The sequence below is a fragment of the Pteropus alecto genome, unplaced genomic scaffold (genome assembly GCF_000325575.1).
Source record: "Pteropus alecto unplaced genomic scaffold, ASM32557v1 scaffold3, whole genome shotgun sequence".
NCBI lineage: Eukaryota > Metazoa > Chordata > Mammalia > Chiroptera > Pteropodidae > Pteropus > Pteropus alecto.
Genome location: NW_006442484.1, coordinates 43,522,180 through 43,538,459, shown reverse-complemented (window position 1 = coordinate 43,538,459; position 16,280 = coordinate 43,522,180). Strand labels below are relative to the sequence as shown.

At 35.3% G+C, this 16,280-nt stretch overlaps 1 protein-coding gene across 2 annotated transcripts in view; it reads right to left on the bottom strand.

Annotated features, from left to right (window-relative positions):
• MAP3K20 (mitogen-activated protein kinase kinase kinase 20) overlaps positions 1-13,002 on the bottom strand; it is a 141,387-nt gene extending 128,385 nt beyond the window's left edge. The window contains exon 1 of one of the 2 annotated variants that reach the window (XM_015596639.2): positions 12,810-13,002. In XM_015596639.2, the coding sequence (XP_015452125.1) occupies positions 12,810-12,968 (159 nt within the window). In that variant the 5' untranslated portion in view covers positions 12,969-13,002. The remainder of the gene's footprint in view (positions 1-12,809) is intronic. The other variant, XM_006921207.2, reaches the window with a different exon arrangement.
• Positions 13,003-16,280: the final 3,278 nt, after the last annotated feature.

Genomic DNA, 16,280 nt, shown 5'->3' with positions numbered 1-16,280 from the left:
TGGCTTACCATTCATTTGTTAATGAACATTTGTGTTGTTTTCAACCATTTCATATTTTTGTTGTATTGCAAATGGTATATTTTTAGATAGTTAATTCCAATTGTTCATTGCTGATATCAGAAGTGAGCTTTTGATTTGCGCTCACAAACCTGCTCCACCATGATCTTCCCCATTTCACATGATGGCAAATACATCCTTCCGTCTCCTCAGTGCAAAACTTTTGAGACTTCCTTGACTCTACCTTCACCTTTAAAATACCTTTAAAATACACCCCAAATTCAACCACTTCTTACTGCCTCCACTGCAACCTTCCTGGCCCCAGCCACAAACATCTCTCATCTGGATTATATTCCTATCTGGTCTTTCTAGACTGGTCATATCAAAACAAAAGTCAAGTAATTCACTTATTTACTCCAAAGCATTTGATTGATCACTTTTTAAAAATTATTTAAATCAGAAGCTCTTACAATTGTCTACAAAGCCCTACCCCATTTGTCTTGTTACTTCCCTGGCCCCATTTCCTGTGTCTCTTCTCCTCACTCACTCCACTGCAGCCACAATGGCCTCCTTGCTATTTCTCTAACACACCAGACATGGACCCACCTAGCATCTGTGTATCCCCTCTTCCTGGAATGTTTTGTCCCCATGTATGCATGTGGCTCCCTCTCTTATTTCCTTCAAATTTTTACCCAAATATCACCTTCTCAGTGAGGTCTATACTGATCAACCTATTTAAATTTGCAACCCGAGCCCCATTCTGGCACACCTGGTCTCCCTTACTCTGCTCTGTTTTTCTTAAATTTTTTACATAAACCTTTGATTCTGGAATAATTTTAGATTAACAGAAAAGTTGAAAAGATCAGGCCGATAATTCCTCTCACCCTGTTTCCCCTAATGTTAGCATGCTGCATCACCAGGGTAGATCTGTCAAAACTAATAAACCATCTCTGGTACATTAAATTAACGAAATTCCAGATTTTATTTGGATTTCACCATTTATTCCACCAATGTCCTTTTTTTCTGTTCTAGAATTCACTTCAGGATTCCCACTGTGTTTGGTCGTCATGCCTCCTTAATGTCTTTTGGACTGTATAGTTTCTCAGTTTTTCTTTATTTTTCAAGAGTTTCACAGCTTTGAGGAGTGCTAGCCAAGTATTTTGTAGAATGTCCATCAATAGGTTTATCTGATGTTATCTTCATGACTAGACTGAGGTTATGGGTTTTGGGAAGAAGACCACAAAGATGAAGTGCTTTTCTCATCACATCATATCTGGGATCTACGCCATCAACATGACTTATCACTAGTGAATGTTATCCCTGCTCGCTTGGTCAAGGTAGTGTCTGCCAGGTTTGTCTGCTGTAAAGTTACTCAATTTTCCTTTTCTGTGCACTACTCTTTGGAAGCAAATCACTAAGTTCAGCCCACATTTAAGAAGGGTCTTTATAATGTTTCATATCACATAATTAATCTTTTATTTCTCACATTTGTAGGTAAACTTAAAAAGGATATGAATTTTTGTCTATTTTATTTACTGATGTGGCTCCAGTATCTGGAATAGTGCCTAGTATGTAATAAATATCTATGTAATAATAGATATTTGTTAGATGATAGAATGAAGAAAAGGAGTTTTCCTTGTAATCTGTTCAGGTCGGTCTCCCACAGCATCAATTATGCATCTCCTCACCTAGAAAACCATGTGCTCAGGAAAAAAGTCAGGTATGTCATTCACTCTGAGATATTACTAACATGTAGAGTTACCTTTCTCAGTGGTATCTGCAGCTTTATTAGGGGAAATTATCTTAAAGAATGAAATTACAATGTCAAAATATGAGGCATTAGCAATAGGATTACACAGAGAATATATGTAAACTGCTTAGAATAGTCACTATAAATATCAGAACTCAGAAAAATGTTAACTTTCTCCTATTTCCTTACTCTATATGCAGGTGAGAGAAATTTTGGGGGTACACAGGGTCTTGCCCAAAACCTCAAAAACATACTTACTCTACCTACTAACAATCTTAAATTGTTTTCGAAACGAGGCAGAGTATAAAATTTTAACACTCCATACCCCTAAATCCAGTTAATATTAACTTCTTGATCTCTTATTAAAATCTGTTCTCAATCAGATATGCTCTTGAGGTGAATCTATCTAGAATCCTGATTTCCCACATACCTTCCCTGTCCTGAGACAGGTACTCTGGCGGTAGCCACAAATCCAGGTTCCTTTGAGTATAACGTTCTTCCCAAGGAAGAACGTAGGTTACACTTAGGGCCCTTATTTTGTGGTAAAGAAACTATCCTGAAATAGTGTTCTCCACTTTTACGACTTTAAATATCTGTTCAGCAGCTAGTTTAGTAGAAGTTAGTTTAGATGCTAACTGAACTATATATTTTAAATATTCATCCGATGACTAACATACAATGAATATATATTTCTTCAGGCAGAGTTTATGACCATAGTTCCAATCACAGAAGCAATTCGGTTTCCCACTAAAGGAAGCACTGTTCTGCATGTTTTTAAATTTAATGAGTTAAACTGATTTTGCACATTAATTGCTTAATATAATCTCTCTTCAAAAGCACAGCAGCCATGTAGTCCCCTCCTTCTTTAACGGAGTGCACAAACACTCCCCAGACATTTTCATCCTTATCGGTGTAGCTGCTTTAATATAGCTAATTTTACCAAGCACTATTTTCCTGAAGAACAGTATCAGGGATAGGAGTCATATTTTCAAGTCATTAAAATTCCAGCAGTCTCATTTCATTTAAGACACCTTAATTTTTCTCAGGTCATGAATCAGTGAACATCTGATATTAACAGAGCTAAGAAAAAGCATCTTGGATTCCTTTTTTGGAAACAAAGTTTAAAAAACAAACCAGATTAAGAACCATGGCCAGGAAAATCCTTCCCAGCTGCTACGGAACAGAACCTTAATTCAAAGACAAACTAATTTATTAAGAACTCAAAAAATCAGCCAAACATGGAGAAGAAAAGGCTCTGAAGTAGACTAAGAATGGCAAGCTGTTTTCTTTTCTGTAGATTCAGGTAGAGTAAAACCTTTTCGCAAATCTTACAAAAGAAGAGAAAGTTGAGATGTGATCATTATGTTTATTATTTTGTTTATTTATGCCTTATGCATATATTGATTGCTTATGGTGGGCCAGGAACTATGGGGAGCTCAGAATTTACAAAAATCAATAAGACAGGGATTCTATGCTCAAGAAGCTGACGTATGGAAGAGAGAAAGATATGTTCTGTGTGGTCCCAGGAAGAGACCAGTAACAGTGGTTGAAAGTTAACAGTATAAAGAACTTTCTAAAAATTAAACTGTTCCAAAATTGAACAGCCTGCATCTCACATGTCACATCAATGTCAGTGTTCCAATAGAAACTGGGAATCAAGCATGAGTGAAAAAAATTGATAAGATGGTCTCTATCTTGGGTAATTTCATATTGGTGACTTCCTCTCTGTACTAGAAAGCAGAGAAGAAAACTCTAAGCACCTTTTTTAAAACCCAAGTGAGATAATTCTATTCTGAAGACTGAGAGCCAATCATATCTACTTTAAAACTATCTAAAGTACTCATGGGTGGCCCTTCCTCTCCTCCAATTGTCCACTGTTCTCTCTATATTAGGCTTTGGGTTTCTCAGAAACTCAATTCGTGCTTCATACTATTTTTTTTTTTTTGTTCCTGGCAGGAAGAGCCTGGCTTTGTATAACACCTGTTAGTCAGGATATAACATTTTTATTGGAATACATTCATTGGTTTGATTTCAGCACAATACTTAGAGCATGGCTTGAGAACAAATATTAACTAACTCAATGTTTATTGCTTAATATACTGAGATCAATACTACTTTAATGAAAAGCTGAAATAACAGTTGCAATAAAGTTACTCATATGGCAAATCAAAAATAACCTCCATGCAAGTAAATAACTAATCTAACAGTTTTGAAAGGATGTAAAATTTTTTAAACGATTAAGTAGCAAAAATAAAAAAGATAGAGGTTTTCTCTTGCAAATAAAACATTTTTATGGTCATATCAATGATCTGAAAAATATAATTGAGTGATATTTGTCTTAATGTAACTAACTGCATTTCCTATAAGATCATTAAGAACTTTATTTATAAGACAGGTAATTTTCTAAACTCCTCTTGGTCCCAGGAGGAACTATTCCTGCAGCTTTTCCTCTCCCATAAGGTTTGTGTCCTGTAGCTTTTCCTCTCCCATAAGGTTACCTCTCCCATAAGGTTTGTGTTACTTTCAGAAATATCAGTAATACATGTTTACTCCTTTAATTTACATACTTGTTCAACATGTGTTCAATATTCTATACCTCTTTATAGCAGTTCATTTTGGAGTGCTTTAGATTATAAACTCCCAGTAACAGAAATATCACACAGAAAAGAGCTAAGTGATGGATAGCTGTTCAACCTAAGACTTCTGGATGATGACTACATTAATTATCAAATAAAATAATTCATTATTTTTAATTGCTTATTCTCTAATTCAAAGTGATGATTTATATACGTAGCACAAAGTCAAAGCGTGGCACAGGGAAACGTTTAATTTTCCTTCAGCGGAAATGGCATGCCAATCTAAGGTACAAAAGCAAAGACATTTCTAAAAACCCAAATCAGGTAAAACAAAGGTAATAACTAAGAGTTCTATTACCACGTAGCTAAATGCAAAACATGATCAGTGATACAGTTAGGACAGATGTGTTCCAACCCCTTCACAGCTCAAGAAAGTAAATGAAGAAAATGTAGGTACTTCAGTACAGGACATCTTTCCTAGATGAGAATGAGATGGAAGTCTACTGTGACATGATACCAAGTATCAAGGAACAAATACTTCACTGTGAACAAGACACAGTGCAGGATGCTGTGAGGCAAGCGAGGAAGGGTGCTGTTTATACCAGCCAGGTTGCTTAGCCTCTTGGAGACTTCGTTTCTGATCTGACAAGTGGAGATTATAATCTTGTAACATGAGTATGAAGAACAGGGCAGTAATGGAAAGCCCCTAACCAAGTGATCATCTCACAATGGTAGCTGTACTTGCTATAGTGATGATGACCAGGATGCAACAGCATCGGCAACAAAGGCAATGGCAGTCCTCGCCCTCAGAGAGCTCACAACAAAGATGCTGAATACACTGCTTACGTGCCTGCCCTTCCACGTTCATGCTGAGCCTTGCCATGCCTCTTTCCTGCAGACTGCAAGTGTGGCCTCTGATCCCTTCTCAACATAAAGTTCTAGAAAACAACAAATTGAAGTTTTCACAAAACACAACGCCAATCTGCTATCTTGACTTTAGAGTATGGTTGTGAAAATACAGCAGGCAGACAGTCCAAGTTTTCTCACATGTCAAGCACTTTTCTAGATATTTTTACATCTGTTATTTCATTTAATCCTCTCAATCATCCTATGATGTAGATATTGTTATTAGCCCCACTTTTCAAATGAGAAGACGTTCACAGTGAAAAGTGACAACAGCTAACAGTAATACTAGAGTCACAAGGCAGTTTTAATCACATGTCAAATTAGTGGTATGGGTGCTAACTGGTATAAATTCAGAAAGAAACGGAGAAAAATTATGATTGTGGGACCTGAGAATATTTCACAAAGAAGGAAAAAATTACAGCTGAAGAATGAATAGGATCTGCCCAAGCAGAGAGGACAAAGGAATTACAAGTGAAGGAAAGAATGTGGACAGGTTACAAAAATGGGAAAGTAGGACAGAAGAACAGTTGAACAGGAGTAGGGAATTTGGGTCAGAAAATGAAAGACAAAGCTGGAAAGTTAGGTTAGAACCAGTGTTGGAAAGGCTTAAAATCTTAAAGTATTTACCTGAGGTTGCCATTCCTAAGTCAGTCCTTAGTTTATCATGCTCAATAACATTGGCAAGCAGGGCCTGTGCACATGTGGTTACCTGAACATGGTGAATACAAGCATCTAAAAAGCCTCTAATAACAAAAGTTTCTCCACCACCAGTTTGACAAGGTACCTAAAATTCTAAACTGAAGTTAACATACTGATCACTTGTACTCGACATATGATCGGCCAAAGCAGTGGTTCTCAAACTCTAGGGGGCTTCAGAAACATCTGGAAAGCTTGTTACAGTACAGATTGCCAGCCCCATACACTAGAGTTTCTGACAAGCATGTTAAGCATGTCATGGGTGAGGGACAAGAATCTGCATTCCTAACCAGTTCCCAGGTGATGCTTGATGCTAGTGGTCCAGGAACCACACTTTGAGAACCACTGACCTAAAAGAACAGAATCCAGAATGGGTAAATCCTGATTGGGGTGAGAAAAAGTTGCATGGGGTTGTCTTAAATAGCTCATGAAGAGACTCCTGAGCTAACAGGAAGAGATTAGGTATGTGGACATGCTATAACAAATAGGTTTAGCACTGAGACTATGGACGCTTGAAAGAAGCAACTTAAAATGTCAGCTCTGGTAGACTTAAATTCATCCTCTTGATGCTTAAACATACCAAGAGGTCATTCTTGAGTACCGTTTTGAACAAATTATCACAGAAACTATATCAGAATTCAATGGCATTTATCAAGTATCCAAGATATTGAATTTTTGTTTATTCTGGCCCATTGATGTATTTAAATACTGAGAGGATTTACAAAGAAAGTAAATGTGTATTATTCTTCTTTATTATGTTCAGGGAAAAAGAGTGGGGGAAATATTAAAACAACATTCCTGCAATTAAAGCAAACACAAAAAATTCATTAATAAGAAATCAGCTACAGAAGTACAAAGAAAAGAAAAGGGGTCTCCTATGAACTAATAAAGTGATAACGTAACTAGCCTTCTATGAAGCACTAAATGCTCTCATGTTCATAAAGTCTGTATATGAAAGCTTTTACTTTTAGTTTTTTCCTGAGTTTTGTGTCAATATTAAGATTGCATTTTCTATTTCACATGGATAGTTCCCCCTCCATATAAAAAGTTACTGATAGCTCCTGTTCTTTTTTAGTTATCTGATTACATACTTTAAAAAGCGCTTTTAATCAAAATAATGCAAATAGAATAATTCTTTCAAAAAAGAAATAGACAGATCTAAAAAAAGTAAACGTCATTAAAACAAAAATCTATATATACAATATAAAAGAAAGATGATTAAATGCAAGATTAAAGTGATAAATTTAATAGAATTAGTTATATAATTCTCACAGGACTGTGTTTGCAACACAAACATCATTTAGAAAAGTTAAAAGTCCTAAGGCTGTCAACATATATCAATATTTAAAACATAAGATAGTTCCTTAAAAAAAAACATTTTGTGAATGAATATTCTAGACTTAGTAAAGGAGGAAATATAGAGGTGGACTCAGAATATTTTTATATGATCTAACTTCTACACCACTTTGTCCTTGATAGCTCCTATTCTTATGACCAGTTTCGACATTTTCACCTTCTCTTTTTATCCATAAACATTTACGGTGTGGGACAATTTTGAAACTTGAATTTATACATCTTTGAACATTTCTACAACAGTCAAATTTGGCAGGGAAAAAAATTTTTTTTAATAAAGGGAGCGCTGCCTTGAAAAGATAAGGCAAATGAAGAAAAAGCTTCATATTTCACCTCTTGAGAATTCTTCTTCTTTTTAATTCTTCTGGGGAAATTTTTAAAAATCATTTTTTTTTTCATTTCATACTTAAATTTGGTTTCCTGCTCTCAGCTGAATATCAACAAATCTCAAGTTAATACAAATGCTTCCAGGTTTCCATCTCTCAGACACAAAAAAATGCCATATACAGACATGTCTGGTTCAACATATCAACAAATACATTGCAAGTGTAAAATGAAGCTGCATGATTAACCCTTTCTAAAAGTCCACTTGTGAAGCTGATGAGGTGCTTGCTGTTCTCTTAGTCAGCAGTAGCAAGAAAGAGGAAACTGTGATCCACAATGTCATTCTTTTCCCTCTCTACTCCTTGCTTTGATTTCTGCCTAAGCAGTTTGGTTTGATCTCAGCTAACTGGATTTTACCAAAAAGATACAATAATGGTTTATTTTCTTACCTATATATCCTTAGATCGTATTTTTTCTGTTGAAAACTTTTAAAAAATAGTGCACTGTAAGTAAATCTAGAACTAACATAAACAAGCCAAATTACCACTAAAAATCCTACGGCGCTGCAATGAAGAGCCATGGAAAAGTAAACACTAAACATTTTAGAGGCACATATTGAGACTGGAAAATTAGTGATTTGTGACATACTAAAGAGATTTATAAAACTCAATTCACTTGAACATCCTTAGTGACGAATTACCAGAGGTATAATTTTTGAGTATTTACTGATTATAAAAGTAAATATAAATGGGTCACAGGGTGTTTACATTTGTCAAAACTTAGTGATGTGCACTTCTTGTATGTAAATTTTACCTCAAAACAAAAACAAAACTGTAAACACATAATGAACTCTATTAAGAATATGCATGCCTTAAGGGAATTTAAGGGGAAATACACTGATGCCTGTAACTTATTTTGAAATGCATCAAAGTGGACTGAAGGATGAAAGACTACATAGCTGGATATATATGCAATAAAGCAAGTATTTATGTTCATGACAGGCCCTAGATGGTAGATATACAGTTGTTCCCTATAAGACCCCCTTTCAACTTTCTTTTTGAAAATTTTCATAATAAAAGGTTGGGGAGAAAAAGAAATGATACCATCATAGAAAAATGTGAAAACTAAAGGAAATATAAGCACGATAAAAGCACTATACAGACACCAAGCAGACACTTAGGATCATATTAAACATTTTGCAACTAACTTGCTTTTACCACTTACGAGTATATTACAAGCATTTTCCTAGCTCTTTAAATATTCTTCCAAATGCAATAGAATTCATTTTTTTCAGCTTTATTGAGGTATAGTTAACAAAAAAAACCCTGTAACATATTTAAGTGTATAACACGATTTTAATGTATGTATATATTGTGAAAGTTTCCCACAACTGAATTAACACATCCATCACCTCACATATTTATTTTTATATGTGTCTGTACCACGCACCATGATTTAAAAGATAATTTGTTGTAGGACACTTGGGTTGTTTCCAGTTCTTCACCATTATACATCTAAAATGAACTGCCTATTATATCCATCTTTCTGCCTATTTCTGAATATTTCCTACTTTCTAAGTCTCAAGAATAAAATTTCTAGCTCAAAGGAAGTAAATATTTTAAGATTTTTGATACATTTTGCTAAACTCTAAAAATTTACCAATTTACATTTGTAACAGGCATATATCATAGATCATAGCTATCCAGATGTATGATATTTAATTTTAAATTAAAAGCTTCTATAAATAAAATTTATCTATACCCATTCTTTCTCTCAAAAGAACAAAGGCTAATTTTTTTTTAAAAGTCTACAGTAAACAAATCTAGTATCCAAACTTTGGATTCTAAATATCATACTTCCAAATCGTGTACCCTGAATTAGGGCATCTTAAAAAAAAATGGCTGACTCCAGGAATGGGGTAGCAACTAGATAATCTTTTTGTGCTAAAAAGTAAAGAAATGCTAAAAAAATGATGATGATGAAGACATATCAAAAGGACACAGGAGCCAATTTGAAGGGACCTTTACTTGCTAAATTGGGGACAATTTAAGCATGAAAGTGAAAAACAATAATAATGGACTGTAATATTTTGAATTTGAAAAGGAATCTATAAGTCTATAATGAAACAATAAGTAAATGAATAAGTGGATGAATAAATAAGTAAAGAAAGTCAGGAAGGAGAAAAGGAAGAAAAGAAGAAAGGCAGACTCATTTATGTTAGAACTTTTTGCTTTCTACGCAGTAACTGTCATAATATTTGATTCAAACAAGAATCACCAATGGATGGTAATAACATCGGGTAATGTTTGTTGAGGGAAGATATTTACATAGCCTCAAAGTATCTTCCAACAACTTAATTATTAATTACCAAAGTAAAATAGGTATTTTTACTATGGAAAAAAGGAAACTCAACAGATATATCAACTGAATGCAATATGTGATCCTGGAATGGATCCTGGGTTGGGAAAAAAATGCCATAAAAAGCCATTATTGGAACAACTGGTAAAAATTTGAATATAGACTATATAATAAGTAATACTGTATCAGTGTTAAATTTTCTGAATTTGATAGCTGTATTATGCTTGTGTACTTAGAAGATGCTAAAGTATTTAGGGATAAAGGTGCACAGCATCTGCAATTTACTCTCATGGTTCAGTAAATATAAAATATGTATGAATATGTATAAATCAAAAACATACTGTACAGAGAGAAAGTGAATGTTAGAAAATGTTAGTAAGTGGTGATTCTAGGGAAAGGATATGATAGAAATCATGGTATTATTCTTGTAATTTTTCCCTTGGAAAAACCATAAAAGTTTTTTTAAAATAAAGTTTTAAAGAACTACCAAAATTTTAAATAAATGCCATTTTTCTTTATTTTTTTCTAAATTAGAAAAATAATATATACTCACTAAAGCAGAAAAAGATAATACATACTTACTAAACTAGAGAGCTACAGATAAAGTGAAAATAGTCTTCCTCTATCCTCTCACATATAATCAAAGTTAAAGAGTTTGGTATATATTTCTCCATCTTTCACTAAGTTCATAAAACATATTTAATCAGGCATCAGGTCATTCTTAAAGAGTTCCATGAGTGAGCTACAAACATATTATTAAACGTTCCACTACTTCTAAAACTCATTGGCAAAAATGACCAAGTGACATAGGACTGCATCTATAAATTAAAAGAAAATCCAGAGCTTATTACCTTTATCTTACCACTTAGAAAACATCTAGCCAGCAAGCCAATACACAGTTCATAAAGTATAACAAAAATTTATATGAGAAATGCATATTTCCTTTCCAATAACTGCCAACCCCTAGCCAAAATTTTCTACATCTTGAATTGTTGATGTAGTAAGTGTAGGGATGCAATATTGCCTTACGATAATTTACCATGTCTCTTTATCACTGACAATACCAAGCCCCAAAGCGGAAAAGAAGTTTTTATTTTCCCTACTTACAAGTTTATGAGTTATGTAACTGCAGTTTACTATAATTAACTCAGTTTCTGAACGGTACCCACTCAGGTTAAATGCCTATGCCAGAGCAAAATCTGGCAGTTTCCAACTCCCACTTTCACTCCTGTGCTTTCCTGTGTCATTTCTTGGCTCTTTCAAAGATAGTCAAAAAGGTAGTAAGTACAAGTGTGGGTGGAGTGGGTTGCAATTACTGTTTTCCTATCAAAATCTATTTCACGTTTCATAAAGTCTCATATCTAACAATCATATAAAAACATGTTCGTTGTACTGAAGTTGCATGACCTAATGTTTAAAAATATTAACACACATATACTTCTTTGACTAAAATTAATGAAATGAGTTTATTTTCTACTCTTACTTGGTCAACTAGAAGTTTCAGAGTTTAAAAATAAAGAACAAGGGGCCTGATCTCCTGGATTTCTCTTGCCCCTCCTGGGCTCAGAACATTTCTCAAAGCTCTATCCCCCAATCTATACAAAGGGGATAACAGTGCTTGCCTAGTAAGGCTTTAAGAGTTCACTAGATAAAAAGCTGGATTCAATGCAGAATAAGAAATGGTTTTATTATTTGGCTACTATTAAACATTTTGTAATTAAGAAATGAGAAAACTTTTTCTATATAGTACCCTTCTGTTTTGTATGCACATTGGCTTTAAAAGTTATCACTTCCTAAGCTGTCCACAACCTATAGATACCCTAAGGCAGTTGTATCTTAGTCCTCTGGCCTGGCTTTGACAACTGTAAACACAGCCGGTGACCACCCAATCACACAGCACTGCTGGTAGGACGTACCACAAAGTGCTGCCATTTGGTTTTCCTTCTCTGATCAATTGCTATGGCTCACTGGCATCAATTAAGGGGGTGGCGGGGGACCATGAAATGTTCAGGGAGAGTAAAATATATTTATGGAAAAGTTCACTTTAAAAAGATACTAAAAGAACAATAATTAGTCAAAATAGGACATTAACAGAAAAGACCAAACCAAGCCCTAGAAGGTAGCTATTAAAAGTTACCAATGCCACTGAGCCCCTGCAAGTCAGTGCCACAGTTAGTTTTATTCTCCAGGTACTAAAGTGAATTTGGGAGTGATGCTGTATCACATTCCAAAGAAAGACAAAGGGCCATGAATTTTGAGCTTGACTAGGACCAGTGCAAATTCCAGATCCTGAAAGCCAACACCCTATCATGATTTTACAAGTAGGGCAGCTCTGCCTAGCACCCGTTAATTCTTTATTAAACAAAGTCCATCACTTTTGGCTTCGAGTAGAGGTGAAATCCAAGAAACTGGTGATGCTTATATTTTAGTAGAAAATGCTTTTTATGTTTTAAAAGACAACTCCTGATGACCACAAATTCATGAACAGAAAAATGGAAAGGGGAAGAGAACTTGACACATTACTCTTTACCGACCCCTGTTGGATGACCAAGGGAAAAGAAAAGTGAAATCTTACCTCCCCTCAAAGGATAGCACAGAGAACATTCGGTCTTTCATGCCATGGAAAGAAACCCTCTCAGTTCAGATGACCCCTAGTAGAACTCAACCCTAAAGCACATGCAGCAATGATTTCTATTTATGGGGCTGCCGGAATGGAAATTGGGAAAGGGCCTTGTGGATCAGCCCCAAGGCCTTGCCAGGTCCCTGGCAGCCTGTGACCTCTGACTCTATGAGGAAAAGCTTACATAAGTGCTATTGTGACCATTTCTGATAGCAGGAAACGACCTTACCTCTTTCTCTATTTTGAGTAGCTTCTTCACAGCCACCTCCTTGTCCTGTGATATCCATTTGGCTCGATAAACACTCCCGAAACTTCCTCCACCGCAGTTTTCAAAAAACTGCAAGTCGTCAAATTTAATTTGCACAAAGGAGGTACCGAGAGACGACATTGCATAATGACAAAGTATTATACTTCCACAAAATCTGCAGAAAGAAAGTAAAAGAAAAGTTGGATTACAGATATGAAAAATCCTCTGAATCCCACTTTAGATAATGTGTAATGAGTCTTATGAAACTTCCAGAAAGAACCTTGATGACTCAGGAGAAAGAAAACCAAGACTATAAACAAATCAAAATGAAAACACTTACCCTGGCAGCCCGTGCAAAATTCAACAGCAACTTGCCCAGACTCTGAAACACAGCTGTCCACAAAGAAATGGCTCAGATTTCTTCCCTGACAAAACCTGTAGCAGTACTTCCTGCACATCCTGAGGAGTTCTGCCTAAAGGCTACTGTGTCACCAGGTCTCCTATCATGAGGCCCTGACAAACGGGAAGATTGCTTTCAACAGCGAGCTTGCACAGCTCTTCTGGCATCCGAGGCACGCCATCCTCCACCTTGTGCTCACAAAATATACATAACCTAAGCAACTGAGCATCCTATGGCATGGAGAGCCAAACGCTGCAAGCTGAACACACGTTCAGTGTTTAGATTCCAAAAGCAAACGTTCAGCTTAGGGATGATAGAAAAGCTGGCCAAGTGTTTTCTGAAGTGGCTCCCTGGACCATATACTATAGCAGAAACTTAATTAAAGAGTAGAAAACTTGCCCTTGATTACAATATATTAAGTCATCCAAAGAACTCTGCCAAGAATGTTTTAAAAAATATTGTTTGTTTCCAGAGGAACAGAGTTCCCTTCCCAGAGATTATTACAGTGGTATTTTTCTGCAGTCTAAGATGTTTTACTATTCTCCAGGTAAGTGGTCATCCTTCATACCCCATGCCAGACCACAGATTAAAAAGGAAAAATGAAACGAAAATACCCAAACGAGAAAACAAAGAACTAAACTTTTGAACCAGCATAAAAGGTAGGTGGATAAAAAATGTTTGTATACATATTCTTGCCAAAATTGTAAACCAGAATCTTATAACGAGGGAGCAAAAAGACAAATTCATACATATAGGACAGTCTCCAAAACAACTGGCCTGGGTTCCTCATAATTGTCAATGTCATAAAAGACCTATTTTAAAAAACAGCATGAGGAGGATTTAAAGAACTATGATGACTAAATGCAATGCATGATCACTAACTGGATTCTGGATCAAAAAAAAAAAAAAATCTACAGAAGGTATTATTGGGATTTTAGGGAAATCTGAATATTAACTATACATTAGATAATATTAAATTATCCATGGCAAATAATGGTATTTTGGCTTTGTATGAGGATGTCTTTGTTCTCGGGAGATATACTGGGAGATGTATATCTCCCAAATAATTTAAAATGGTTCGACTCCTCACCTTCAGAAAATGGTAAAGAAAGGAAGTAAATATGGCAAAAAATGTTAACAACTGACAAATCTAGGTGAACGTTATATGGGCATTTTGCCACTCTTCATTTTTCTGTGGGGTTTGATTGTTTTCAAAATAAAAAGATGAAGGGGGCAGTTTGGATCTATATAAACTGATAAATTTTCTTTATAATCATCTTGAAGCTTTTCTGGGTGATGTAAATAGCTCAGAGATCTTAATGTGCAGCTGACTAGCAGTGCCATTTTAGGAACATCAGGTCATTGAAGAATGCTGATTTCTTATGCAAAGTTAAACTCAGCTCTACTTTGGAGAGAAGGCAGGAGGGAGGACTTTATCCTCTAAAGTTTAAAAGATAGCTTATAAAAGAGAGCTTAGACTCTACATAAAAATGCAGGCAGAGGGGGACCATAGTATCCAAATACAGTCCATACACATATTTGAGTCAACAATTTATCCTACTGACTTGCGCTTCAATTCATATTCAGTTAATCATAAAAAAAAATGTAGATACAATTTAGGAATGCACCAAAGATAGGTACATAGAATACGCAAGCTAAAAACTACCACATGCAAGATTCCTTCAGTGTTACAGATGCTAGTTCTAGATTTTTATTGATCATTTTTATTTAGATCAATGTATAAAAAATAAAATAGAACTCCCCTGCCCCACTCCTTCCCCACTCAATTCTCTCTCTAGAGGGAATTAATTTAAACTCCTTTAGCATTTGCTTCTGGTACTTACCTCCATATTTCTAAAAAATATATTGTTTATATTGCTATTTCTTGATTGTTCCATTTTAGATATTATCTAATAACTTTTCCCCGTGGAAGATAAGGATTTAATTCTCATATACCACCCTTTACCTTTTGCATGCAAATATGTCACACTTTCCAAATCCTCTCAGCTTCCAACTATATTGTAACACTGAGTTAAGTCAATGTTCAGCATTGACAGTAGTCTAACAAAGTAAATGTTATTTCCAGGAGTGCTATGTAGGATTCAACGACTTTTTTTCTTTTAGATAATTTTGTTTCTCTTAGAGTTATAACTTTGTTTCTCTTAATTGCTCTGTTTTCTTTTTTTTTTTCTTTTTCTTTTTTCTTTTTTCTTGTTGTTTGCTTAGCTTTTTATACACCTAACACTTATTAACCTCAAACTCTCCTAAGAATTGCAAAACTACTCTCAGTAAAGACATTGGGGTGGGGGGGAGGTTCTATTTTTTCTCAGAGACATCCCTCCTATACCCTTCATCTCGATTCAATCTGGCTGGAATGGTTGCTCTCCAGGCCTGATTTTGACTGGGATTTCCACATCCTAAGAATTTCCTTCACATTTTCCTCTGTGGGAATGTCTGTCCTTGGATCTCCTTGCTTCTCTTTCTTAGTTTATTTTCTTGTTTTGATGGTGCACATCTCCCATTAGCTATTAGCTACCTGAATAGAGTACTCAGAATGAGTGTGTGTGTTTGTTTTTGAGACTGTGTATGTCTTAAAATGTCTTGATTGGTAGCCTGGCTGGGTATGCCATTCTAGGTAGGAAATAATTTTACTTATAATTTCAAAAGTATTGCTTCATAGTCGTCTAGCTTCTAATGTGGCTGTAGAGCAGTCTGATGCTACTCTCATTACTAATCCATTTTACATATCTCTTCCTTTTCATTCCTGGAATCCTGAAATTAATAGCATATGATTAGGGGTGAGTCTTTTTCATTCATGGGTAGGACACTCAGTGAAATCTCTCTGTCTGTAACTCATGTCTTTTAAATCTGGGACATTTTCTTACATTCTTTCTTTACCACTTGCAGCCACCTTTACTTCTTATTTTCTCATTCCGTCCACACACACGAGGAACTACTTGCAATTCCTAGTACAAACTGATCTCTCTTATATCTCCACACTTTTGCACAGGTTTGTGTTTCTGCTTAGGAAAAGTCTTTGTGTGTGTGTGTGT